General features: G+C 32.9%; 2 protein-coding genes across 3 annotated transcripts in view; one reads left to right on the forward strand and one right to left on the reverse strand.

Annotated features, from left to right (window-relative positions):
• Positions 1-26,844, reverse strand: part of LOC143064938 (aldo-keto reductase family 1 member A1-like) — a 247,957-nt gene that overhangs the window by 197,308 nt on the left and 23,805 nt on the right. The window lies entirely within an intron of this gene.
• Positions 4,847-19,357, forward strand: LOC143064933 (E3 ubiquitin-protein ligase TRIM45-like). The gene is made up of 6 exons (XM_076238150.1): positions 4,847-4,949; positions 6,210-7,446; positions 11,800-12,069; positions 13,113-13,151; positions 14,199-14,322; positions 18,658-19,357. Exons 2-6 carry the CDS (start codon positions 6,216-6,218, stop codon positions 19,163-19,165), a joined length of 2,172 nt encoding a protein of 723 aa, XP_076094265.1. The 5' UTR covers positions 4,847-4,949; positions 6,210-6,215; the 3' UTR covers positions 19,166-19,357.

The following is a 26,844-nucleotide window of genomic DNA, read 5'->3' on the forward strand; positions in this document are numbered from 1 at the left end:
GGAAATACCGTAACGTTCCCGATTTCGGTTCTGTGGTTAGGGATTTAGCTGTGACGTTGTTTAAGTTATGACGTCATATTCAATGTAAACAAAAGAAACGCTTCCATCAGGTAACATTTTTTTCAAATCAAACAATTATTAAAAATGAAATTGTATTGAGTTCCAATCTTATATTTTACTAGACTGATACATATAACTTTCTTTTCAAAGTCTCATGCAAACAAGACAGATTTCTGCGCAAATGCGGGGAAAACCGGAACAGGAACTAGATCTGAAAAAAAAGTTAACGATTGTAGAATGAAAAATTCGGGAAATTTTCCCGATTTTTTTTTTTTTTTTTTTTTTATTGATTTTTCTACCGTAATTGGGGACTTCGTCCCCATATAAAGGGACGTGACACCACTACTAACCATGTATTGAAATAAGCCCTGCCTACTAACCCCATATAAAATATGCACGGTCTTCACGCGGTTGCTTTTAAACAATTATATTCCTAGACATGTATTGGAGGTATAATATAATACATTATTTGCCTCTGTTTTGATAAATAAACGATAAAACATATATTTCTATTATGCCACAGTGAACTAATACGTTACGGTAGATTAAAAATATTTTGTGCCAACTAGTTCGAGCACAAGAACGTTCTAACTCAATCTAAAAATGCTTAAGCTGGGGTCACACATTCACGATTTTTACTGCCGTCCTTGACAGGACCATTCCCGATTAAAATTTGTCAAAAGTCTGATCAAGATCCTGTGAATCGTGGATGGAAATTCAAACTTTAATTAAAATTTGTAAAACAAATAATTTAATCACGACAACAATCAGATATTGTTCAGGAAGCGTCGATATTCAACCGTTTCCAAGCGAATTTATCCCGATAATCCCGTTCTCAATCCGCTTCTAATCCAAATTGTATCTTTCTCCAGGTAAATTTCGCCCGAGTCTGTTACGACTGCGTCCCGATTCTACCGAATGTAATCCGACAGAGATCCGAGACAGTGACCATACAGTAAACCGACGGTGACGGAAGTTATCCGTTCGAAAACTGTCGTCATAATCGGGATCAGCAGGTACTGTCGGAACGTAATCCTATCACGGTCCGCTCTATCGCATTGCAAACGGCTTTGTCTGGTCTCAGTCGTATTGTATTCTGTAATTGTCGGGACTCTGACGTGGGTATTATTGACGAATTTCGTATTAAAAACGGTACTGTTCCGGAACGGTTTCGGCAAAAACGGTTCGCAATCGACAAGGTCTGAATGCAATCTGGACTCAATCGGCAGAAAGAAAGCAATGAAAAACTTCCCCAGATCATTCCCGTTCCACAGGACACCGTCCAGAATACACAGAACATTGTTAGGATTGTGATCCGATACAGCAGAATCTGTCACGACATAGGCACGATTGTAATCCGACTAGACTAAATTGGCTGAGTTTCCCCGAATGTTACGGGACGCACCTGATTGTCGGGGTGCTTCGCCGAACTATTCGGACCCTTCCCGACCCGTAGGAATCTGTTACGAACTTTAACGACTGCGTTCAGACAATGATAGGACATTCCAGATAATTGAGGATAGTAATCCGACTTTTTCACTTTTCGTTTCGTATCGCTGTCTGATCTCAAACGGGAGCAAAAATCGGCAATGTGTGAACCCCGCATTAGGATAAATAGTATTAAACTAAGAAATACCGTGAGGCATATGCATGGCGAGGAACTGATCGATGATCTATATTATAAGCTTATAAAATGTTGATTAATGAGGTTTACATTCAGGGCTTCTTGATTAATATCGGTAAAAGGACAATTGGTTTGTTTATCATCATGGGTATATATGGCAAGCCGTTCTCGTCAAAACTATGTTTAAACCATTTTTCGAAAAATTTACACACTGAGAATTACAATTACACACTGAGAATTAAAAATTACACACTGAGATTTCATAAAGACGCACTGAGATTACAAAAATGAAAAACACACACTGAGAATTGAAAATTACACACTGAGAATTGAAAATTACACACTGAGATTTCAAAAAGACACATTGAGAATAAATAAACTGAAAACACACACTGAGAATTTGACATTACACACTGAGAATTTAAAATTACACACTGAGATTTGTGCGCACTTTTTATGCGCACATATCTAATTAGCATACTTAATCTGAATCTATTACAAGCTTAAAACAACTAGGGGACATAACTCGTTAGTCCTTCGATTTGGTTCCAAATTATTTATAAAAAAAACTTTAGAAATACAAGAAAAAGAAAAACACCCACTTACTCTTATTACAAAATATAACCAAATGGTGAAAAACTTTATTAAAATTATAAGAAAACATTGGAACAATCTGCAAAAAAACAAAGAATGCAGTGAAATGTTTACTCAAGTGTTTATTATAGCATATAAACGTAACAAAAATATAAAAGATTACCTTGCGAAATCAGGGTAACAGTTGGAAGACTTTTGAAAAGGGACCCATGCTTAAACGTTTTTAAGTAAAAAAAATCCCGATATACTGGTAGTAATGATCTGAATTATAGGCAACAAACTTATGAATATGAGCGATGTTGATATAAAAAAGAAGATGTGGTATGATTGCCAATGAGACAACTATCCACAAAAGACCAAAATGACACAGACATTAACAACTATAGGTCACCGTACAGCCTTCAACAATGAGCAAAGCCCATACTGCATAGTCAGTTATAAAAGGCCCCGATAAGACAATGTAAAACAATTCAAACGAGAAAACTAACGGCCTTATTTATCCCGGTAAAAAAAAATTAACGAAAAACAAATATGTAACACATAAAAAAACGACAACCACTGAATTACAGGTTCCTGACTTTGGACAGGCACATACATAAATAATGTGGCTGGGTTAAACATGTTAGCGGGATTAAGTCTTGAAATTTATTACGAATGTTGGTTGAAGGAATCGCATTTCATTATGACAAGAGTTCTTGAGATCAAGATATTAATCAGTTGAATTATTCATCTCATAAATATTCATTAGTAATTTGCATATTAATCTCAGTGTGTATTTTTGAAATCTCAGTGTGTAATTAACAATTCTCAGTGTGTGTTTTTCAATTTATTTCATCCCAGTGTGTCTTTTTAAAATCTCAGTGTGTAATTTTGAATTCTCAGTGTATTTTTTTAAATCTCAGTGTGTAATTTTGAATTCCCAATGTATTTTTTTTTAAATCTAAGTGTTTATTTTAGATTTCTCAGTGTGTTATTTTAGGTTTTTAAATCTCAGTGTGTATTTTTTTTTTTTCGAAAATTACTTACTTACTTACTTACTTACATAAAAATTTCTGCATTACTGTGATAAAAAAGATAAATTATTCGGCAATGGATTAGTCCCAGGACAGGCCATTAATTTTTTTGTACTTATATCGGTTCTATTTTGGTGCAAATAGATATAAGAAGATGGGGGATGATAGCCAATGAGACAACTCTCCATCCAAGTCACAATTTATAAAAGTAAACCATTAAAGTACGGTCTTCAACACGGAGCCTTGGCTCACATCGAACAGCAAGCTATAAAGTTTCCCCACAAATGAATAGTGTATATAACCATTCAAACGGGAAAACCAATGGTCTAATCTATATAACATTACATGTACTTAAAATTTTGGAAGATTGGAAAAAGCCACTGGATAACAATAGATATTTAGCAGCAATTTTAATGGATATCAGTAAAGCCTTTGATTGTCTTCCACATGGTTCACTTTAAATTGGAAAAATCTGCTATGGAATTACTCAAAAGTTATCTGACTACAAGAAAATAGTGTGTAAAAATAGGTCAGAGTATCATGGCAGTCAAATGCAAGATATTCATAAAGGTGTTCCTCATGGATCCGGCTATACTAGGCCTTATTATTTTATGTATTCATAAATGACATCTTTCTTTTTGTCAAACACTGTGATTTATATAACTATGCTGATGATAACACCCTCTCAAAAACAGATACTACTTTGGAATCAGTAATTAAACCCTTAGAGGAAGATAGTAACCCCCTAATCTCATGGTTCTCTTTCAACAAAACGCAGGCAAACCCCGAAAAAATCAGGCCAGGCAATTGCCATAGGTAAAACAACACACACTCAAAAGATGGTCTTCAACCTAAATGGATTTAATATAAAATGTGACGACGAAGTGAGACTTCTTGGTGTAACAACAGACTTTAAACTGGATTTCAACACTCACATTTCAAATATTTGCAAAAAAGCTGCACGACAACTAAACGTACTAAAAAGAATTGGCACTCATCCGCTCACCACACTTTCTACACTTACAATATACCACTCATTTATCATGTCAAACCTCACCTAATGTCATCTTACATGGCACTTCTGCTCTCTTTATATACAGTGCTGTTACTCCCTCCTCCTCCAGTTAGACATCTAACCATCATCGTTACAAGACTACATATGAAAATAAGAATAAGAATATACGAATAAGAATATTTCATTTTCCAATTAAAGGACCCCTTAAGGAGCTTTCATCACATTACATACAATCAAACACATAATATAGACACACTTTGAGAATCATATAAGAAAACAAAACCGTTTTACACTTTTAAAACTGTTATAAGGCCTACTGCCAAGATTATACGTGTATACACAATCTATTTATTGATATATGGTTCCTCTATAAAGGGGGTTTAATTAAAGATAATTCGTATTGAAAGATAGGTTGATACTGTCTTAAGACAATATTTTTAACCTCATTACTCATAATCTATATACATTCATTTTCTGGATCCTACCCAAAGATTCCGGCTTTATTGTTATGAGTCGATATCCAAACACACCCATAGTGTAGTGTAATAATCTAAATATAGACCAGAAAAATAACCAGAGTTATTAAATTGTTTACAGATTATCCTCAGATAATAATACACCTTCAAACAAAACTAACGAATAAGTAAGTAATAGCATTGGCTAAAACATATTTATATTAGTTACTGGTAAAAATGGATCAGGTATTTAATTGTTTAACATTTTTTTAAGTACGTGTAAACTTTCTAGAAAATATCACGAATTTCTGGAAATGGAAGTTGAAATCGCTCGATCATGCGACAGAGTCGAATACTCAAATAACCCATTCATGCATTGGTATTTTCATATGACACGCAGCAATAACAATATTGTATTCACTAAATATGTAACGAAATATTAAATTCTATTCTATTTCAAATGAATCTTTACGGAAAACGAAAGCGAAAGTAAAAACACAAGGCCTGTTTTTGCCCTTACAGACTAGTTGTTGCATGAAAAAGAGTGACAGTGGTAGTGCTTATTCTTATGCACATGTATATGAAAAAAAAACCACATGAATATGTCACAAGTCAGGCCCGTAGCCAGGAATTTCCAAGGGGGGGGGGGGGGATCGTTGGACTCATGATCTGACTTTAAAAACAGTCACAATTTGAACAAAACGTTGACTTTAACATAGGTTGGTCCCCTCCGTAAAACATTCAGTATGCCTTCGGAATATACAAATATTAATATTGTCAAGAATTTCAATAACGGCCGGGAAACAGACTAACTTTAACAGTGCTTATTTGATTTCAAGGGGGGTTCGTCCTACCCCCTGGCTACGGGTATGCAAGTAATCACCTTTATGAAGAATAACAGTAAAAATTCTTGCCAAATGACATGGTAATTTTTGGTGAATGACAATAAAATGTACACCTTCTTTTAGACAATAAAAAAATGACTGATTTTGACGATTTTCCAAAAATAACGGTAATAATGATTATTTGAAACCTCTGACAAATCACTTTAAGGATATTTAGTCAAATGGTAATCAGTTTGTTCTTTATATCAATGATGGTAATCAGTTTGTTCTCATCAATGATGGTAATCAGTTTGTTCTCATCTATGATGTAATCGTTTTGTTCTCATCAATGATGGTAATCAGTTTGTTCTCATCAATGATGGTAATCAGTTTGTTCCCATCAATGATGGTAATCAGTTTGTTCCCATCCTTGATGGTAAGCGGTTTGTTCTCATCCATGATGGTAATCAGTTTGTTCTCATCAATGATGGTAATCAGTTTGTTCTCATCAATGATGGTAATCAGTTTGTTCCCATCCTTGATGGTAAGCGGTTTGTTCTCATCCATGATGGTAATTAGTTTGTTCTCATCAATGATGGTAATCAGTTTGATTTTTGTTTTCAGGATCAAATGGATCTGGAAAGTTTAGATGGTCTGCAGAAACAACTTTTGACGTGTCCTGTATGTCTGGACGATTTTCATGACGACACACACACAAAGGTATTACCTTGTCTCCATTTGTTATGTGAGACTTGCATCCCAAAAGTAGCTAAAGACGGAATCCTTCCCTGTCCAACCTGCAGAATGGAACATTCAATTGCCTCTTTTCCAACAGACAATACAACCAGAGATCTTTCTGATTATGTAGTAGTGAAGACATCACCTACAGTTTCTTGTGAAGGAAGAGGATGTAATGAAACAAATGTTGCATCCCATAGATGTCGTCCCTGTGGAGAGTTTCTATGTTTAGATTGTGTGGCAGCACATCGCCGAACCACTGTGACAAGAAATCATGATTTGATACCACTTGAAGAACTGAGAGATGCTACTGATTTCACAGCCTTCTGTCATCCTCAGACATGCCAAGTTCACCCAGGAAAAGCTTTAGAGCTTTACTGCACTAAAAAAGAATGTGAGAAACCTATCTGTGTCACATGTGCTATGATCTACCATCAATTTCATGACGGACATGCATTGGTTGATATCTGTACAGTAGGGAATGAGAAACAGGAGGAAATCAAACAGATGGTTTGCTCAGTCAAAGAAAAGTCCAAAATCATATCCAAAGTACTGAATGAGGTAGATGATGAAGGAAAAGAAATAAATCTCCGGAAAGATCAGATATATAATGAAATTGATGGAGTGATTGAAATATTGCATCAGCAGATAGATCGTACCAAAGAGACCCTGAAAGAAAAAGTAAATAAGCAAGTCTCCCAGAAATGTCAAAGACTTGAGGAACAAGAAATGAAGTTGAAAAATCTAAAATCTAATATTGATCATTCAGTCTTATACACTGATAAAGTTATGAGTCATTCAAATATTCCTGCTTTTCTCCAGCTTAATAAAACCATTTCAGACAGACTGCAGAATTTAACAGCTGAACAGTTTGATAAGGAACCATGGGAAATGGCAGCATTTGGTTTAGATTGCAGTGGGGTCAGTACAGATATACAAAACACATTAAGCCAAAAGATGCATATCTGGTCAAGCTCTATCTTTCCTCCAAATACTTCAATTCAACAGCGGAGAGCAGCCATTCCAGGAGAGGAGGTGGTGTTTGACATTGAGCTTTTTACATCAGAGAAAACACCTGCTGCTGAAGAAGCTCATTTCCAGGCTATGATTACAGACCCACGAGGTAAGTTTTGTAAAATCAACTTAGTTTTTGGAAAGATTAGAACTTGTTCTAAATCTTTACTTAGGCACTGGCTTCCCTAACAACAGGACAGGTTAGCTACTGTTACTAAATGTATTCGCACTGAAATATAGTTCCCTATGGTTCTCATGTAAGTGCACATAATACACATATAAACTGAAAAAAAATGGGTATATTATTGGAGCAGTTCATTCAAGAATGTATGTCATTAAAAGGTGTGTTGATGTGCAGGCTTTTTGAAAGAAATCTAATTAGGTAACTGGGTATTGATTCAACTAGTATGATTGACAACTGTCATTATCACTAAACAATCAGAGACAAGGTGGACCTTTAATTACAATGCCCCACCTCCTAAACTGCCAATCAAATTGACCACATTACCTATCAACCTCAGTCTTACATAATTATATATACCACTCAATATACATATAATTCTTAATACACAAGTATTTGACCTCATAATTGAATACACAAAAGTGTATATTAGATGTTTGATATTTATAAGGATGATAGATTTATTTATTGTCAATTACTTTTGATCTACATTACATAAAGTGATTCTGTAAATTATATCTGAAAGATAAATGATTAATGGATTAACAAGATCTTAAAAAAAATGAAATATGAATATAAATATGAATAAATAAAAGGTATTCAAGTAAGGCCTATAATTTACTTGATAAATTTCCAATAATCATCTGTAATTAATCAACAATTAAATTAGTACACTGTTTTTTTTATCAGGAATTGGCTTGAAACAGTTTAAAAATTTTAAAACTTTTAATTATAACAAACCATTGTTTATTAGTTTATTTCCCATCAATCATTATGTCTATTTTAGTCATTTGAATTTTTATTAGAAGTGAATATATATTTTTATACGACCGCAAAATTTGAAAAATTTTTCGTCGTATATTGCTATCACGTTGGCGTCGTCGTCTGCGTCGTCGTCGTCGTTGTCGTCCGAATACTTTTAGTTTTCGCACTCTAACTTTAGTAAAAGTGAATGGAAATCTATGAAATTTTAACACAAGGTTTATGACCACAAAAGGAAGGTTGGTATTGATTTTGGGAGTTTTGGTCCCAACATTTTAGGAATTAGGGGCCAAAAAGGGCCCAAATAAGCATTTTCTTGGTTTTTGCAATATAACTTTAGTTTAAGTTAATAGAAATCTATGAAATTTTGACACAAGGTTTATGACCACAAAAGAACTGTTGGGATTGATTTTGGGAGTTTTGGTTTCAACAGTTTAGGAATTAGGGGCCAAAAAAGGGCCCAAATAAGCATTATTCTTGGTTTTCGCACAATAACTTTAGTTTAAGTAAATAGAAATCAATGAAATTTAAACACAATGTTAATGACTACAAAAGGAAGGTTGGTATTGATTTTGGGAGTTGAGGTCCCAACAGTTTAGGAATTAGGGGCCAAAAAGGGATCCAAATAAGCATTTTTCTTGGTTTTCACACCATAACGTTAGTATAAGTAAATAGAAATCTATGAAATTTAAACACAAGGTTTATGACCATAAAAGGAAGGTTGGTATTGATTTTGGGAGTTTTGGTCCCAACAGAATAAGGGGCCCAAAGGGTCCAAAATTAAACTTTGTTTGATTTCATCAAAATTGAATAATTGGGGTTCTTTGATATGCCGAATCTAACTGTCATCACTGTGTATGTAGATTCTTAACTTTTGGTCCCGTTTTCAAATTGGTCTACATTAAGGTCCAAAGGGTCCAAAATTAAACTTAGTTTGATTTTGACAAAAAATGAATCAGTTAGGTTCTTTGATATGCTGAATCTAAAAATGTACTTAGATTCTTGATTATTGGCCCAGTTTTCAAGTTGGTCCAAATCGGGGTCCAAAATGAAACTTTGTTTGATTTCATCAAAAATTGAATAAATGGGGTTCTTTGATATACCAAATCTAACTGTGTATGTAGATTCTTCATTTTTGGTCCTGTTTTCAAATTGGTCTACACTAAAGTCCAAAGGGTCCAAAATTAAACTTAGTCTGATTTTAACAAAAATTGAAATCTTGGGGTTCTTTGATATGCTGAATCCAAAAATGTACTTAGATTTTTTATTATGGGCCCAGTTTTCAAGTTGGTCCAAATCAGGATCTAAAATTATTATATTAAGTATTGTGCAATAGCAAGTCTTTTCAATTGCACAGTATTGCGCAATGGCAAGAAATATCTAATTGCACAATATTGTGAAATAGCAAATTTTTTTTTAATTAGAGTTATCTTTCTTTGTCCAGAATAGTATGCAAGAAATATCTAATTGCAAAATATTGTGCAATAGCAAGATTTTTTTTTAATTGGAGTTATCTTTCTTTGTCCAGAATCAACTTAAATCTTTGTTATATACAATATACAATGTATATTCACTTTTTACTACCAACTGATAAATTAAAATAATCTTTACCATTCAGTGATAACAAGCAGTTTTTTTACATCTTAATATTTTATGATGTATTTAAATGAGTAGTTATTGTTGCAAACTCCATTAGAAATTTTAATTGAGATTAGTTTTGGAATAAGGGAAAGGGGGATGTGATTAAAAAAATTGGGTTCAATTTTTCTCATTTGAAATTTCATAAATAAAAAAGAAAATTTCTTCAAACATTTTTTTGAGAGGATTAATATTCAACAGCATAGTGAATTGCTCTAAGAGAAAACAAAAATTTTAAGTTCATTAGAACACATTCATTCTGTGTCAGAAACCTATGCTGTGTCAACTATTTAATCACAATCCAAATTTAGAGCTGAATCCAGCTTGAATGTTGTGTCCATACTTGCCCCAACCGTTCAGGGTTCAACCTCTGCGGTCGTATAAAGCTACGCCCTGTGGAACATCTGGTTGCAATTATTAAAGAAAGAATCCAAATTTCAATACGATAAGTTTTTTAATTGGTTTACGTTGAAAAAGTACATTTTCAATGCCCTGTGTTGAAAAAGTACATTTTCAATGCCCTGTGTTGAAAAATACTTTAAAAGTTTATCAAAAGGCACTCTAAAACTTTTAATTTTCAATGCCATATAACCTCTGTTTCAACTTACAAAACGCCCCAAAACAACATTTTTCAAATTTTTTCGTTGACACTTTTGAGTTTTAAGCTGTTGGTCCAGATTTATGTCTTACAAGGATAGTTGGTAACATTTACTAGAAGAATTTTTGCATTTTTTTGTTTTTTTGAAACATGTTCAGAACCGGCAACATAATTTCGATAAGATATAAACTGCAGTTTAAATAAAATTGTGCAAATTAAGAGACCCATATTATTTAATTTGAGCTCATTTTATCCTCATACTGGAAAAGCAAGTTTCCTTCTAAAGACCTGCTGTAAATGCAATTTTCAGCAATAGTGCTTTATAAATGTTCATTTTTCCCCACCATACCTTAATATGAAATATTCAAACTACTCTTCTAATCTTTCCATGAGTGATTTCCATCACTTTGATTCACACTGTCATGCATTTCAATCATTTTCTCCTTCTGTCTGTTCACAAGTAGGTATATGGTTTGTCTGTTGGAACTTGTCTTATAATATTTTAGTTCAGTGTCTTTCAAACTACTTCTAAAACTTGCTGAATTTTACTAGCCACCTTTGTCATTGTTTGTGGTGAGTACAACACAATTTGAATATATATAAATATAAACTTTCAACTCTTTACATTAGAAGAGTTTGCTTGTCTGTGTTTAACACAACTAGTAGCAACTGTGGCCGTATCTAGGCAGTTAGTTTTCATTAGTTGTTGAAGCTGAAGTTCCTAGAGAGAACCACCAACTTTTGGCAGAAAAACTGATAATCCTTGTCAATTACATAAATTAAGTTCTACTTTGCACACATCTTGACACTTAGCAAGGTTTCAATTCTGTACCTTAGAGTAGGACAGGCTAGTAAACACTGTATGTCATGTATATGAACTACTTAGGCCATTTGGTCAACAAGGACCCCTAATATTAAAGTTTCATAAGAGTGAAAACTACATCATATTATGATTTATAATCATGTCAGGTTACATTAACAAATCTATTGTATTTCTTTAAATTCCTGTATCCATGTGCTGTTGATTGGCATATATAATTATTACTTCAATCTAGTTTTTGTCTTGCCTGTATGGATAGTCTTAGCTTGGAGGCAAGACTATATGAAATAAGCCTGCTGTTTCTGTTACTGGTGGCATCAACAATTCTTGTCATAAGGTTACAAACAGGTTTCTGCATAAAGAGTTTATTCTTTTTATTGAAAATAGAAATATCACATCTTGTGCGTCAACTATTAACCAATTAATAGACTTGTCAAAATAATTTTCATTTTACATGTTCTAGGTGATATCCTACCAGGTAAAATAAAGGATGGAGGATTACAAAATGGAAAGTTTTCCATAAGATATGTTCCCATGGTTGAAGGAGCCTATAAACTGGAGTTGACGTTACAGAACAAAACCTTTGCATCACGTCAATTCACTGTTGGTGAGGGAAACACTTCTTTTGTTGAGGAAGTGAGTGAAGACTCTAGAGATCTTAAAACTGTTTCTGCAGACGATACAGACATGAAAGAATTTCCAGAAGGAGAAGTTCCAAAACTTCCTGAACAAAGTAATTGCTTATTAATATACTGAGTGCCAAGAGAAATGCAACATTTGCATACATATTTTCCATTTAATGAATATTCAAAATGATATATTTTTGGATGTTGACAAATTAAATCTTTCAAAGATTTTGTGTCAACAAATGCTTTCAATGATTTTTTTTGTATTGATATATATATATTGTTCACTTAAAGACTGAAGGGCCTTCACTATGATGTAACTTTTATATATTGGCATTCAGTATATGTTCCAATTAGAGTTATAGGCTTAATTAGTTGATAAAATTTACGTTCTACAATATACATGCAGACAAACAGTGGTATGGATGAATTGCATTAAGAATTCATCTCAAACTGTTGTAGGAGACATCTGAAACAAATAGTGAGGTGCGATTTTTCTGAAGACCTCTCTGTAAATTTGATATGAGTAACTTCACCCAAGCTACCACTGCAGCTTGAATAACAAAACTGTAACTCACTTTAGTCTAATTTAAAACAACTTAGAAGACTCTTACCACATTGAAAACATATTGTAACTGAACTTGAAGCCCACTTTCACTTTGAACTTTCAAAAGATTTAAGTTAAATTTTACCTCAGTTTTGAACTCAATACTGAACACTCATTTGAACTCATAAAAGTTTTTGATTTTTTAATTCATGACTATATGATCAATTACCAGAATTTAAAAAGTTTTAAATTCGTTTTCAAATTACGGATTTTACTTAATTGCTTGCAACAAACGTTTAGAATGCATGAAATAGGGTTGCTGCTAAGTCAGTTGATGATTTTATTAACTTCTTATCCATGTATAAAGCTTTATTGTTGAATAAGGCAAATTATCAAAATTTTTAAAACTCAAAGACTTATCTACTTTTTGGGGCTTTTCATTTCTTTTGAAATTGTGAAAGCTTAAGTTCAAGAATTTCCAAAACTTTAAAATAATTTTGTACAGTTTATTATTAGATTAGTTATGTTACATTGACCATTACAGGGTGTTTTCTCAACATTGTTTAAGTTACATAAATTATCTTTTAATTTTTTCTGTTTTAGTTGTAACCAATAATCCAGAAATATTCTCTACTATTCGACGTGAGTACAAGTAATGTTTCAAATGTTCATAAACAAATTTGATATTAGATGACATCATTAACATGATTTATATAATAAACAAATTATAATGAATTCATTATACATATTTATATTACATGTAGGTGTACATTGAAATTCTGAAACAAATTTTTAAAATTCTTACATATTCAGTGTCTAAAAAATGCACACACACACATTTATATTTACATGTTTATAGTATTTAGCGTCATGATAATATTGATAGCTTAATAAATATTCAATTGGTTTAAAGAGACTTATAATCTGACATGACATAGAAAAAACATTTTGACCTGACCACCTCTGAACATTTTGTCTTTGTCACTTGCTGGACGAAATGTGGATTATACAATTATTTCAACATCATATTTAAGCTTATTTTAGGCATATAATCAAAACACACAAAAAAATAAAAAATAAGAAGGTGTGGTATAATTGCCAAAGATACAACACTCCACCAGAGACCAAATGACATAGAAGTTGACAGCTATTATAGGTCACAGTACAGTGTTAAAAAATGAGCAAAACCCATACTGCATAGTCAGCTATAAAAAAACTCTGAAATGACAAATGTAAAACAATTAATGTAAAATGAGAAAAATAATGATCTGATGTATGAACAAAATAATGAGCGAAAAAAACCAAATATGATATTTAGCAACAAATGCGACCTGAATGACTTAATTATTTGGGACATTATTTGGGACAAGCACATACAGATTGTGGCGGGGTTAAACTAGCTTGAAGGTGCCAACCCTACCCTGGGACAGTGGTGTTTTAGTACAAAATAATGACAACCTAAAACAATCAATTAAAAAGGGCTATTATAACTGTTCAAAATGAAACAAAGCAGAAAAACAACTATCAAAAACACAGACCAGACGTGGCAGGACACTTATACATCCCCACAACAACAACAAAAAAACACTAAGATCAGTTAGATGACAAGTTTTCGTTATGTTCAATGAAAGTCACAAACTTTGTCTTGTAGAAATGTCAATTTAAAAATTCTGTTTATTTTATGTTCAGAAATCAGATTTTTCCTTGATAAACAAACTGCTCATAAAGAAGTAACTGTTACTGAAGACGGGACAACTTTTACTAATAACCAGCAAGGAGTTGTACCAAAGTCATCTGTATCACACCCAAACAGGTAAATATCAGTGTTAAACATATATATTACAGGTAGTTTGGTTTTAATATGTTTTTATATAACAGCAAATTTTTTAGAGCCCAGTTATGGACTGACATTGTGACAACGGTTGTTGTTGACGTCTTAAGACATTTTGTTTCCAAACAAAAACCTAATTTTAAGTGATTGGATTTACTATTTACTGGTAGGTCAATGTTATTACTTATTTATAAGTGAATGGATATCTATGAAATTGTACCACAAGGTTCCATACTAAAATAGAAAGGTTGGAATGATTTTGGGGTTACTGTATGGGCCAAAGTCAATAATTGTATATTCTTCTTTGTATATAAATTGCTTATTTCTTTACCAATGAATTGAAATTGAATTACTGAGGTTCTTTTATATACAGATTTTAACAATGTATTTAATTTTTATACGACCACAAAAATTTTCAAATTTTTTGGTCGTATATTGGTATCACGTTGGCGTCGTCGATGTCGTCTGTCGTCGGCAGCGGCGTCCAAATACTTTTGGTTTTTGCACTTTAACTTTAGTATAAGTGAATAGAAATCTATGAAATTTTGACACAAGGTTTATGACCACTAAAGGAAGGTTGGGATTGATTTAGGGAGTTTTGGTCCCAACAGTTTAGGAATTAGGGGCCAAAAAAGGGCCAAAATAAGCATTATTCTTGGTTTTCGCACAATAACTTTAGTATAAGTAAAAGAAATCTATGAAATTTAAACACAAGGTTTATGAACACAAAAGGAAGGTTGGGATTGATTTTGGGAGTTGAGGTCCCAACAGTTTAGGAATTAGGGGCCAAAAAGGGGCCCAAATAAGCATTTTTCTTGGTTTTCGCACCATAACTTAAGTATAAGTACATAGAAATCTATGAAATTTAAACACAAGGTTTATGACCATAAAAGGAAGGTTGGGATTGATTTTGGGAGTTTTGGTCCCAACAGTTTAGGAATAAGGGGCCCACTTTGTTTGAATTCATCAAAAATTGAATAATTGGGGTTCTTTGATATGCCGAATCTAACTGTGTATGTAGATTCTTAATTTTTGGTCCCATTTTCAAATTGGTCTACATTAAGGTCTAAAGGGTCCAAAATTAAACTAAGTTTGATTTTAACAAAAATTGAACTCTTGGGGTTCTTTGATATGCTGAATCTAAACATGTACTTAGATTTTTGATTGTTGGCCCAGTTTTCAAGTTGGTCCAAATTGGTGTCCCAAAATTAAACTTTGTTTCATTTCAACAAAAATTGAATCTTTGGGGTTCTTTGATATGCTGAATCTAAACATGTACTTAGATTTTTGATTGTTGGCCCAGTTTTCAAGTTGGTCCAAATTGGTGTCCAAAATTAAACTTTGTTTGATTTTAACAAAAATTGAATCCTTGGGGTTCTTTGATATACTGAATCTAAACCTGTATTTAGATTTTTGTTGAGCCTGCAACTTTTGTTGCAGAAAGCTCGACATAGGGATAGTGATCTGGCGGCGGCGGTGGCGGCGTTAGCTCACTTTTTAAAAGGTTTATATTTTAGAAGGTGAAAGACCTGGATGCTTCATACTTTGTATATAGATGCCTCATGTTACGAAGTTTCCGTCAGTCACATGTCCAATGTCCTTGACCTCATTTTCATGGTTCAGTGACCACTTGAAAAAAAAGTTCAAAATTTTTGTAATGTTGAATTCTCTCTTATTATAAGTAATAGGATAACTATTTTTGGTATGTGCGTACCTTGCAAGGTCCTCATGCCCGTCAGACAGTTTTCACTTGACCTCGACCTCATTTCATGGATCAGTGAACAAGGTTAAGTTTTGGTGGTCAAGTCCATATCTCAGATACTATAAGTAATAGGGCTAGTATATTTGGTGTATGGAAGGACTGGAAGGTGTACATGTCCAACTGGCAGGTGTCATCTGACCTTGACCTCATTTTCATTGTTCAGTGGTTATAGTTAAGTTTTTGTGTTTTGGTCTGTTTTTCTCATACTTTATGCAATAGGTCTACTATATTTGTTGTATGGAATGGCTGTAAGGTGTACATGTCTAGCGGGCAGATGTCATCTGACCTTGACCTCATTTTCATGGTTCAGTGGTCAAAGTTAAGTTTTTAAGTTTTGGTCTTTTTATCTAATATTATATGCCAAAGGTCAACTATATTTGGTGTATGGAAATATATTATGATCTATATGTCAGTCCCGCAGGTTTTATTTGACCATGACCTCAATTGCACGGTTCATTGCACAGTGTTAAGTTTTTGTGTTTTGGTCTATTTTTCTTAAACTATAAGTAATAGGTCAACTATATTTGTTGTATGGAAGCTTTGTTAGCTGTACATGTCTGCCTGGCATGGTTCATCTGACCTTGACCTCATTTTCATGGTTCATTGGTCTTTGTTTAGCTATCTTGGTTAATGTTAAGTTTATGTGACAGTTGTAATCAAGCTTTATACTTAGGACTATCAACATAATATCAATGATTAGTAAAGAAGGCAAGACATTTCAGTGTGTGCACTCTTGTTGATTATAGGCCCAGTTTTCAAGTTGGTCCAAATTGCGGTCCAAAATTAAACTTTGTTTGATTTCAATAAAAATTGTATATATGTTTTTTTTTGATATATGCTTAATCTAACCATGTATTTAGATTTTTGATGTTTGGGCCCTGTTATCAGATTGGTCCACGTTGAGGTCTAAAGGGTCCAAAATTGAACTTTATTTGATTTCATAAAAAAATGAATTCTTGGGGTTCTTTGATATGCTGAAGCTAACCATGTTTTTAGATTTTGGATATTGGACCATAATAGGTAATGTCCAATTTAAAATTTAAAGTTTTTAAGTTTAAGTTCTTAGACCACATTCATTCAGCATAGTGAATTGCTCAAGCAAAAAAAAAAAATTTAAGTTCATTAGACCACATTCATTCTGTGTCAGAAACCTATGCTGTGTCAACTATTTAATCACAATCCAAATTCAGAGCTGTATCAAGCTTGAATGTTGTGTCCATACTTGCCCTTAATGTTCAGGGTTTGAACTCTGCGGTCGTATAAAGCTGTGCCCTGCGGAGCATCTGGTTAATTGTTGGCCCCGTTTTTAAATTGGTCAAAATTAATGTCCAAAGGGTTCGTACTTGTTTGGCTTAATAAATATTTTGATATGAGCGTCACTGATAAGTCTTATGTAGACGAAACACTCGTCTGGCGTACTAAATTATAATCCTGGTACCTTTGATAACTATTACACTTTGTTTGATTTCATCAAAAATTTAATTCTTTGTGTTTTTTGATATGCTGAATCATACAATTTATATAGATTTTTTAAAGTGGATATAATAGGTAAATGTCCAATTTTATCATTCTGAACATGAAAAATTTTTGAAGTTCTCAGACCACATTCGTTCTATGTCAGAAACCTGTATGCTGTGTCAAATATTTAATCACAATGGAAATTAAGTGCTGAATCCAGCTTGAATGTTTGTTTATACTTACCTGACATGTACGAACCTGTGTGATGGTATCAAGCTTGAATTTTGTGTCCATACATGTCCCAACTGTTGAGAGTTCATTCTCAGTGGTCGTATCAAGCTCTGCCCTGTGGGAGCATTTTATTTAAGATGTCATTGAAATGTACATAAAAAGATGTTTTACATATGTCAAAGGCTAAATAGATACATGCAAATGTAGTTATTTCTTCTTGAGTTGATTTGTCCATTTAGCAGAAAAAAGGTTGAAAATTTCAAATTGAAATTGTTTCTGCTGTTATCAGCTCTATGGTCGGGTTGTTGTCTCTTTGAAAATGTTTGATACATTCCCCTTTTCCATTTTCCATTTTATTTATATTGTTTTTACAGACTTATAAATAAAAAGTATAATAAAAGCTAATATGTTATTGCAGAGTTAGGATACTAAAAGTATTCACTAAGTGGGATTTTACTTTGTTTTATTTTGGTTTATAGTCCAGGGAATCTGTGGTGAATAGTGGTTCAACCTCAAACTACCGGTAATTGCAACAGAAACATATTGTATCAAAAATATATATTTCACTTCATATATATAAGTACCATCATTTCATTCACATCAATTATTAAAAGTATGCTCAGAAAGTTCTTATACAAATATAAAAATTCCTGTTTTTTGATATTTTTTATAAAAGATTGTACCTTACTGACATCATTTCTTTTATTTATTTATAACATTCGAATATCAAAATTACCATGTACATGTATTACAGGGCAGTTAAAAATTTGCAGATAAAAATTAAATATAGAAAAAAAAGATGAACTCATTGCATTACATATATATATCTTTTTTACATATTTTGAATGTTATGAATATTATTACAGACACAAAAAGTTCAAAGGTGCACGAGGAACACATGTTTTTACACACCCTGGGAGATATTTTTATGAAGTTATCCTGGAGATGAAAGTTGTTGCACCTCTCCAACAGAACAACATCGCATTTGAAATTGGTATTGCCAGAAAGTCATCAATAGACAACAAGAAGTATATTGAAGGTCAACTATATGCATGGTCAATGATAGGAGCTCACCATCCAGCATGTGATGCTGTGTGTGTCCATGTGGTCAGAGATAGGAAAGTTCTTCTCCATAAAGTTCTTGTAAAGAACCAGGTAGATGAGGAATGCCGTATAGTTCTGGGTTTCTTGCTGAATACTGATGCTGGTACATGGGAGATCTATAACAGTGAGGAAGGAGAAAAACTCTGTATTGTTAAAAATGTTAATTGTGACGAGCCTTTGTTTCCAGTTGTCTCTGGTTACAATTCTTCACAAGTTCAGGTTACTGCTAATTTTGTAACAGGCCATCAACATGCCCCTGTAGATGAGTGAAAGCTACAATGAACGTGTACATTGTATTTCAATTCATTGTTTTTGTCTTGTTTTAATTGTAAATATCTATTTTATGGATGTGATATTGGAGTAATGACAAATTAGTATATAAAAATACTAATAGATATATTCTAACATGAAATTGGTTTATTATGTAATTAAATAATACAATACAAAAAAAAAAAAAAAAAACACACAAAAAATTACATGGTAATCATTGAAATATATTGATGCAATGTCATGAACTTGTTTGTTGCTATGTTACCAAATAATTATGTTTATAAACTGTTGATAAGTCTCATAAGCAATTTTTCTAATATACCAACAGATAAAAATAAAAAATCTAACTTTTGTTATATGTGAATGTAGAAAGAACAGATAAAAGGCTAATATAAGAAGACACCAACCAAGCAAAAGAATGAAACAATTTAAAACAAATAAGTAAGTATGAGTATAGACAAGAGTCTGTATTATATGACAAGCTGTAAAATTGTTATCTATTCTTTAGTAATTTTTTCAGAAGGTTTATTGTTGTACAGAAATATCTTTTGGTGTGCATACTATCAATTGATTTACAGATTTGTATCAAACATATTTAATATTTATTATTTTGAGGTTTTTTTTTTATTTACATATGGAAATTGTGATATTCATTTGTAGATATTTGTTAATTAAATCTGAATTACCAGTGTAAAGAGTAAGTTATGTAAATTATTTAGAAATTTTGTTTTTGGTAAAGGAAAGAAATACTATTGTAACATAACCTCACAATACAATATTATTTTCCTATATTGGAAGTTGAAACACTTATATTTTTTTAATACAGTTTTGATTATTTTTGTATTTGTATGTTATGCAATTATCTTTTGTAAAATTAGCCATTTGTTATTGCTGTTCTTACACTTTTAGTGATGTTAAGATTTTATCATCAGCTTGAGATATTTGATACATCTAAAATAAGGAACCATCTACCATGGCCTGTACCAAGTCAGGTATATTACAGTTGAGCTTTTGGTTTTGCCATTTGATTAGGGACTTTGTTTTTTTAATTTTCCTTGGAGTTCACTATTTTTGTGGATTTAACTTTCCACCAAAACATAAAAAATATAATTTTAGTCAGATTTCTTAGGATTTTATTTTTTCGTTTCGTTTCCTTTCGTCCTAAATGAATTTTCTTTTCCAACCTTTTCTATGCCATTATTCTTTTATTCTAAGAATAATTTTGGTATAGAAGAATTGTCATCTCTTGGTTTCCTTCTAACCAGCAGTAAAACCCTTGCCAAAATGTGGTGTTTGTTTGGAGCGGTACTGGATATTAAATTCACAGCCATGTCCAATTTAAACTACCTATGGGTACCTATCATCCTGGTGGACCATATTGAAGCACCATTGTATTGTATTTATTGTTTGTATGTTCTCTTTTTGAACAGGCATGATACATTCCTAATTGAACAATAAACAAACAACATTAAATCAATCAATCATGATGGGTTTTTATGTTTGAATAAAGAGTTTTTGACCTGCTACAATCTTTATCATGGTGTGATGTGTGACTTTATTTCTATATGACTTTTCAATATAGAATTGTATTTTATTAATGTCAATTATTGTTTGGTCTAACTTGTGTTGTTATCTGTCAGTAGACAGAATGGTAAAATTTTTTCACATTTTACATTATTTAACACTGATGATTGAAATTTAAACAACAGTTGTTTGCACTTAATAAAGAATTTTAAAAATTTATATCTGTATCAAGAATTTTGTCTAATTCTATGTCTGTCAGCAACACAGTACTATGCTGTGACATTATCCTATGTTAAGTCTGGTATAGGCCCTTTATTGATACATTAAGGAATTGTAGTTTTTGAATGTTTTATTCTTTCAAGTTGTTGTATCTCTCTTTTTGGAAGTCTATTTTCTCAGATAAATGGGTTTTGATTGTAATAATGCCAAAAATGTTTGTTTATTCCTGTTATCCTTTTTATGAAATATAAAAACAAATATGTGTAGTTGTTATTCTCAAATTTTCTTTTGTTTTTATTTATACATAATAAATAATGTATGTAATCTCTTAGTGGGAATTAATTTTTGAACCATTTTGGACCATGACCCTTTCTACATGTTGCACTGTATGAAATACACAAATGATGCCCCTGCCTGATCATAAGAAATTGTTAATTTAGCACCATGTAAAAGGATTTATCTTTTATTCTTATTCTGCATAAAATTGAGAATGAAATATGTCAGAAACATAACCTGACTTGGGACAGGCGCAAACATGTGGAGGGGTTAGATATGTTTATTGAGATCTTGACCCACCCCCTATACTTCTAGCCAGGTAGTATAAACAAAGACACAATCAATACGTACAGTAAAGGTCAATTTAAAAGAAGTCTCAATCCGAAGTCAGAAACTAAGAAAAATGCAAATGATACATACATCAAAATGTCTACACTTGCAGTACTAAATGTCTAGCCAAAAGGTTTCAACTATGCAGTTTTAGAAGTCACCTAGTTCAACTATTTCCAATGGTCACCAAGTTATTAAATTATTTGATAATGCTATTTAAAGTACTAAAAAATCTTATTTGTTGTAATAGTGACATTAAACTATAATAGTACAAGCCATGTTTTCAATTATATAGCAAGTGAGAAGTCCAACTACCGGTTTTTGTGAATATCTAAAATTTCCCTATCATTTGTTTTAGTACAAATAAAATTGAGAATTGAAATGGGGAATATATCAATGAGACAACAAGCCGACCAAATAGCAGACAACAGCCGAAGGCCACCAATGGGTCTTGAACACAGCTAGAAAATCCTGCACCCAAAGGTGGTCCTCAGCTGGCCCCTAAATAAAATTGTGCACCAGTTCAGTGAAAATAGACGTCACACTAAACTCGAAAACATAAATGAACTAAAATTAAAAAAAACATACAAGACTAACAAAGACCAGAGGCTCCTGACTTGGGACAGACTAAAAAATGCGGCAGGGTTAAACATGTTATGTGAGATCTCAACCATCCCCAATACCAGCTCTATACCTTTAGCCAATGTAGAATAAAGAAACACATAGCAATACGCACAGTAAAACTCAGTTTAAAAGATGTCCGATGTCAGAATAGGTAACAAAAGAAACTAATCAAAATGACAATGATTCATAAATTAAAAAAATGTCTAAAGTGCAAATACCTGGCATTTTGAGAATATCAGACAAAAAATCAAAATCTTGTTAACGTGCATAATTCCATAATGTGTACTAACAAGCAGCAAAATATTAAAGCTGTTACTGTAGCTTAAAACCGTCGGAGAAAGGCGGACACACCATGATGATTTGTTTATGCAGCTAGTACCAAGAGGGGCGAAAAATACAAGAGGGACAGTAAAACTCATAGATAGAAAATAACCTGACAACGCTATTAAGTCAGGAATATGACAGTTCTTGTCCATTCGTTTTTGATGCGTTTTGTTATTTGATTTTGCCATGTGATTATGGACTTTCCGAATTGATTTTCCTCTGAGTTCAGTATTTTTGTGATTTTACTTATTGCTAAAAAAAGAAAAAGACAAGCAGACAAATAATAGTACACAAGACACAAGAAGGGCTATGCAACACAAAACCCACCAAAAACTGGTGGTGATCTCAGGTGCTCCGGAAGGGTAAGCATATTCTAGTCCATATGTGGCTGCTGTCGTGTTTTGTCATGTGATTACAAACCTTGTAAATAATCTAATTCGGTAGGTCACATTCGTGAAAAGGGAAGGGGATTGTAGTTGCGACATAAAGAACATATCCGATATCATCTGTGAAACGGTTTTTCCATAACAGTCAACCTACTCGTGATGGCTTCCGTAAAATTTATGAAGGGATGATTTTAACCTCACCATTTGGAACTCTTGGTTTCATAGCTTCCTTGCGAGAAGAAACCCTCTATCAAGGAAATCATTATATGGAATAAAAACTCGGGAATATCGTGAATATCGTATCAATTAGGAGATATATACTCCGTATGCAGACACTACTGGAATGTTGCTACATAGAAATGGAAAGTTCACAATTGGGAAGCTGAAATCTTCCCTTTTGTCGTAAAGATTTGTTTTCAACCGACCATCATTGTCAATTTCTAGATGTAAGTCAAAATATGAGGCAGACTTAACTGTATATTTTATATCCATTATCTCTAGTTCGATTGAATAGATGCGTTCAACATAGTCACACAATTTTGAATTATTTAATGAGAGAACATCATCTATATATCGGAAGGTAAAGTTAAAAGTTATCTCAAACTTCTTGTATTACTTCGTAAGAAGTTCATGTATGAAGTCAGGCTCATTATAATAAAGAACAAGTCGGCAATAGAGAGGGACAATTGTTTTTCATTGGAATGCCTATAGTCTGTTGAAAAATACGTCCTCTAAACGTAACAACTATGTTGTTAAGCAAGAAATCAAGTATCTTGACAATGTCAGTTTCAGAGAATTTTTTGTTTGAATCAGAGTGATTCTTTACAAAGTAGGATTTATCCCTCTCTAAGACAAGATACTTGTTTCTACGTTGTCCGTTCTTTTTTATACCAATTCTTTCAATTTGTCTTTTAGTTTGGAATGGGGAATACTTGTGTAAAGTGTAGAAAAGTCAAATGTTTAAATACTATTGCAAGATGAAAGCGTCTTTGATTGTATGAACTCTAAAAGATCTTTGGATTTTTTTAGTATCCACATCTGATTCACGACACCTCTAAAATAGGCAGTTTCACAATAACTTTGAAGCCCGGCTTTGATTATGCTAATAATTTTGAAATAGGTTTCGTGATTATACAGTTGTTTATAAGAACACTTATGTAGTTGAGGTGTCCAATTCAGTGATGGATGACCCAGTTTTTCATCTTTGGTTGAAATTCCAAAGGAATATAGAACAGAAATATGATTATCCAGGATGTCCTCTTTGGTAAGTGTCGTGAGAGTATATGTTGAGTTTCCAAGTGAATCGTCAATACCTAATTAATTTATCAAACAGTTTATGCAATAAGATTTACACGCAAAGACGCTGTTGTTTGTGGCTTTATCTGCGGGGAAAATAACATATTTTTCATGCGGTTAGGAAAAGTGTGTTGCAACATTTGGGTCTTTAAAGATTGATGTAGCATGGGTATCGATAGACCCATTTAGTTTCTTTATTCTGATTTGTATCAACGACCTCACAGCCTTAACCCTTTCGGAAAGAGTATCTACGTCTTCTTTCGTAGTACCAAAAACATGACCAAGTTCAAGCATTTGGCATTTTGAGAATATTTAAAAAAAAAAAAAAACATTTACATGGGTAAGCCGTAAAGAGTCGGTTGACTCATCACACGAATATATTGAAATTAAAGTCGTGGTGTCATCCAAATTGTGCTCTTTTCAAATACAGGTGTATGATATATTTACAGCTGCCAGTGCAGATAAAAGCCTTTGTGTGCTGATTTGCTGATAACTGTGTGCATAAAGAGTATGTGGTCCATTACTTTACACGGTACTGATGTAAGCGATACCGGTCTATAATTAACTGGTTTCGATCTATCTCCTTTCTTGGGAAGTGCTGTAACATTTGCAGTTGTCCAATCGTGCGGGATTTGTTTCAAAGGTATATTGATCTTTCAAATATATACTTCAGATAAGGTAGTATTTCATCTGCCGTTTCCTTTAATATTTATCAGGACATCTAGTCTGGACTTTTAGTTTTATTGATATCTATCTGTTTTAGTAGCTTAGGTTTTCTTCCATTTTGATGTCTTCAATCTTATTGATGTAACTAGGTCGCATGTTTGAAAAAGAAGCCATATCTTCCTCTGTGATAACATACTGAAATTGGTTGATTTCTTGTTTACCTTACTTTGGATGTATTGTCTTTCTTTAATTTGTCCATCTACAATGAGTGTTGATACAGATACACAACTACTCTCCTGTATTCTTGAATTTTTACATACCTCCAGAATTTTTTGGTGATTCCCAGCTTAGGTGACTCAGTATTGGTTTCACCTTAATTTTCTAATAATTTGGACAATTAGTTTTGGTTTTATTTCTAGTTGATTTCTCGTGAATTTTCTAATGTCTTAATTAACTTAACTCAGTATTAGCTCTGTTATATGGCCGTTGTTTTCTGCGCATTGCCCTTTTAATATATATTTTGATCTACTGGTGCATGTTGTACAATAATGATTTGCTAGATTTCCATTTTAAGTTTAAGTCTAGTTTTGATGTTTACAATTACAGCCCCGTTGTCGCTTATTTCGAGCTCTACGGTGATGATCTCTATGAGATTTTTGGTGGTGCTAAAAACTGAGTATGGTATGTTGTTTCTTCTGGTTGGTGTAATATTTTGTTGTTTAAGCTTATGTTCGTTTGTGATATTAAGAATGGGCTTATTTATCTTAAGGTTGTACTGTTGTGGTGATCGGATTGAATATGCATCTTTCCACTGAATATCAGGGATGTTGAAATCTCCTGTTAGCACTATACTGGGCAGGTTATACAAGCCTGTCGTTGAATTAAATTGGTGGCGTTTAGACTTATGCAGATCTTTTTAGAAGTCGAATATTACTACCTTTAGGTTGGTATTCTTGGTTTGCTGAGTACATAGTTTCTTCGTCGTCTGTTTTGATGTCCATGTCACATTAAAGTGCTCTACGATTTTCAGCAACTAGTTTACTGCATAGTACAAATGGGTATTTTTGGTACCTTTGATAACTATTTATTGGATCAGAGTTTGTTTGAATATCCCCTGAAGTAATGACAGGTAGTTATGCATGATAAATTGATATGCGCTCATGCCATTTTACAATTGACATTTTTGTATTCAATCAGTCAATTTCTCTTTTACAAATAGGGAAGCACATGACGACTGATAGTGATAAGACACACAATGTGAGGGATCACTTCTTTATGTGTAGAAACATCCTACAAAATATCCAAGCTTTATCTCAAAAACTGTAGGAGGAGATAACAGCACAAACCATGATATCTTTATGCCCCTCGTACCAAAAAATGACTAAATTTAAATGCACAGCATTTTGAGATTGCCCTGGTTAACTGGTGTATCTCTTTCATATAAAAACCCTCGAGTATTGAGATGGTTTTAAAGAAATGGCAAACATAAATAAAAGATGTTGCACAGTAAAAGAGAAGGGGTGGGATAAAAACATTTCAAATTAAAAAATGCCTTGGGCAAAAAGTCACAGTTCAAACAAAATCACAAAAATAGATTTTGTGACAAAAAAAAATTGAAGCTTTATTTATGTTATTCTAAAGTCTGAATTTCAAATCATTCTAATAACGTTACTTAATATAAGTCAAATGAAACGAGTGACTGGTGAAAAATAATGTTCTTTAACCAATGCATGCATATATATTAAACTTAGTCTTCTGCGAACGATTCATTTTTTTTTTACGTATCCATATCGTATTATCGTCCAAAAAATAATTCACTTGGCAGCTATTAAATGGTCGTTACCTTGTAGTCACCACAAATTCTAATAGATCCGTTCTCCTTAACTACAGGTACTATCGGAGCGGCCCAGTCGGAAAATTCCACTTGCTGAATCTGACCCTCCTTCTCAAGACGTTCAAGTTCCATCTCCACTTTATCCTTCAACGCATACGGCAAAGGGCGAGCCTTGAAATATTTCGGTACGGCACTCTCAT

The sequence above is a fragment of the Mytilus galloprovincialis genome, chromosome 2, assembly GCF_965363235.1.
Source record: "Mytilus galloprovincialis chromosome 2, xbMytGall1.hap1.1, whole genome shotgun sequence".
In the NCBI taxonomy this organism is placed as follows: domain Eukaryota; kingdom Metazoa; phylum Mollusca; class Bivalvia; order Mytilida; family Mytilidae; genus Mytilus; species Mytilus galloprovincialis.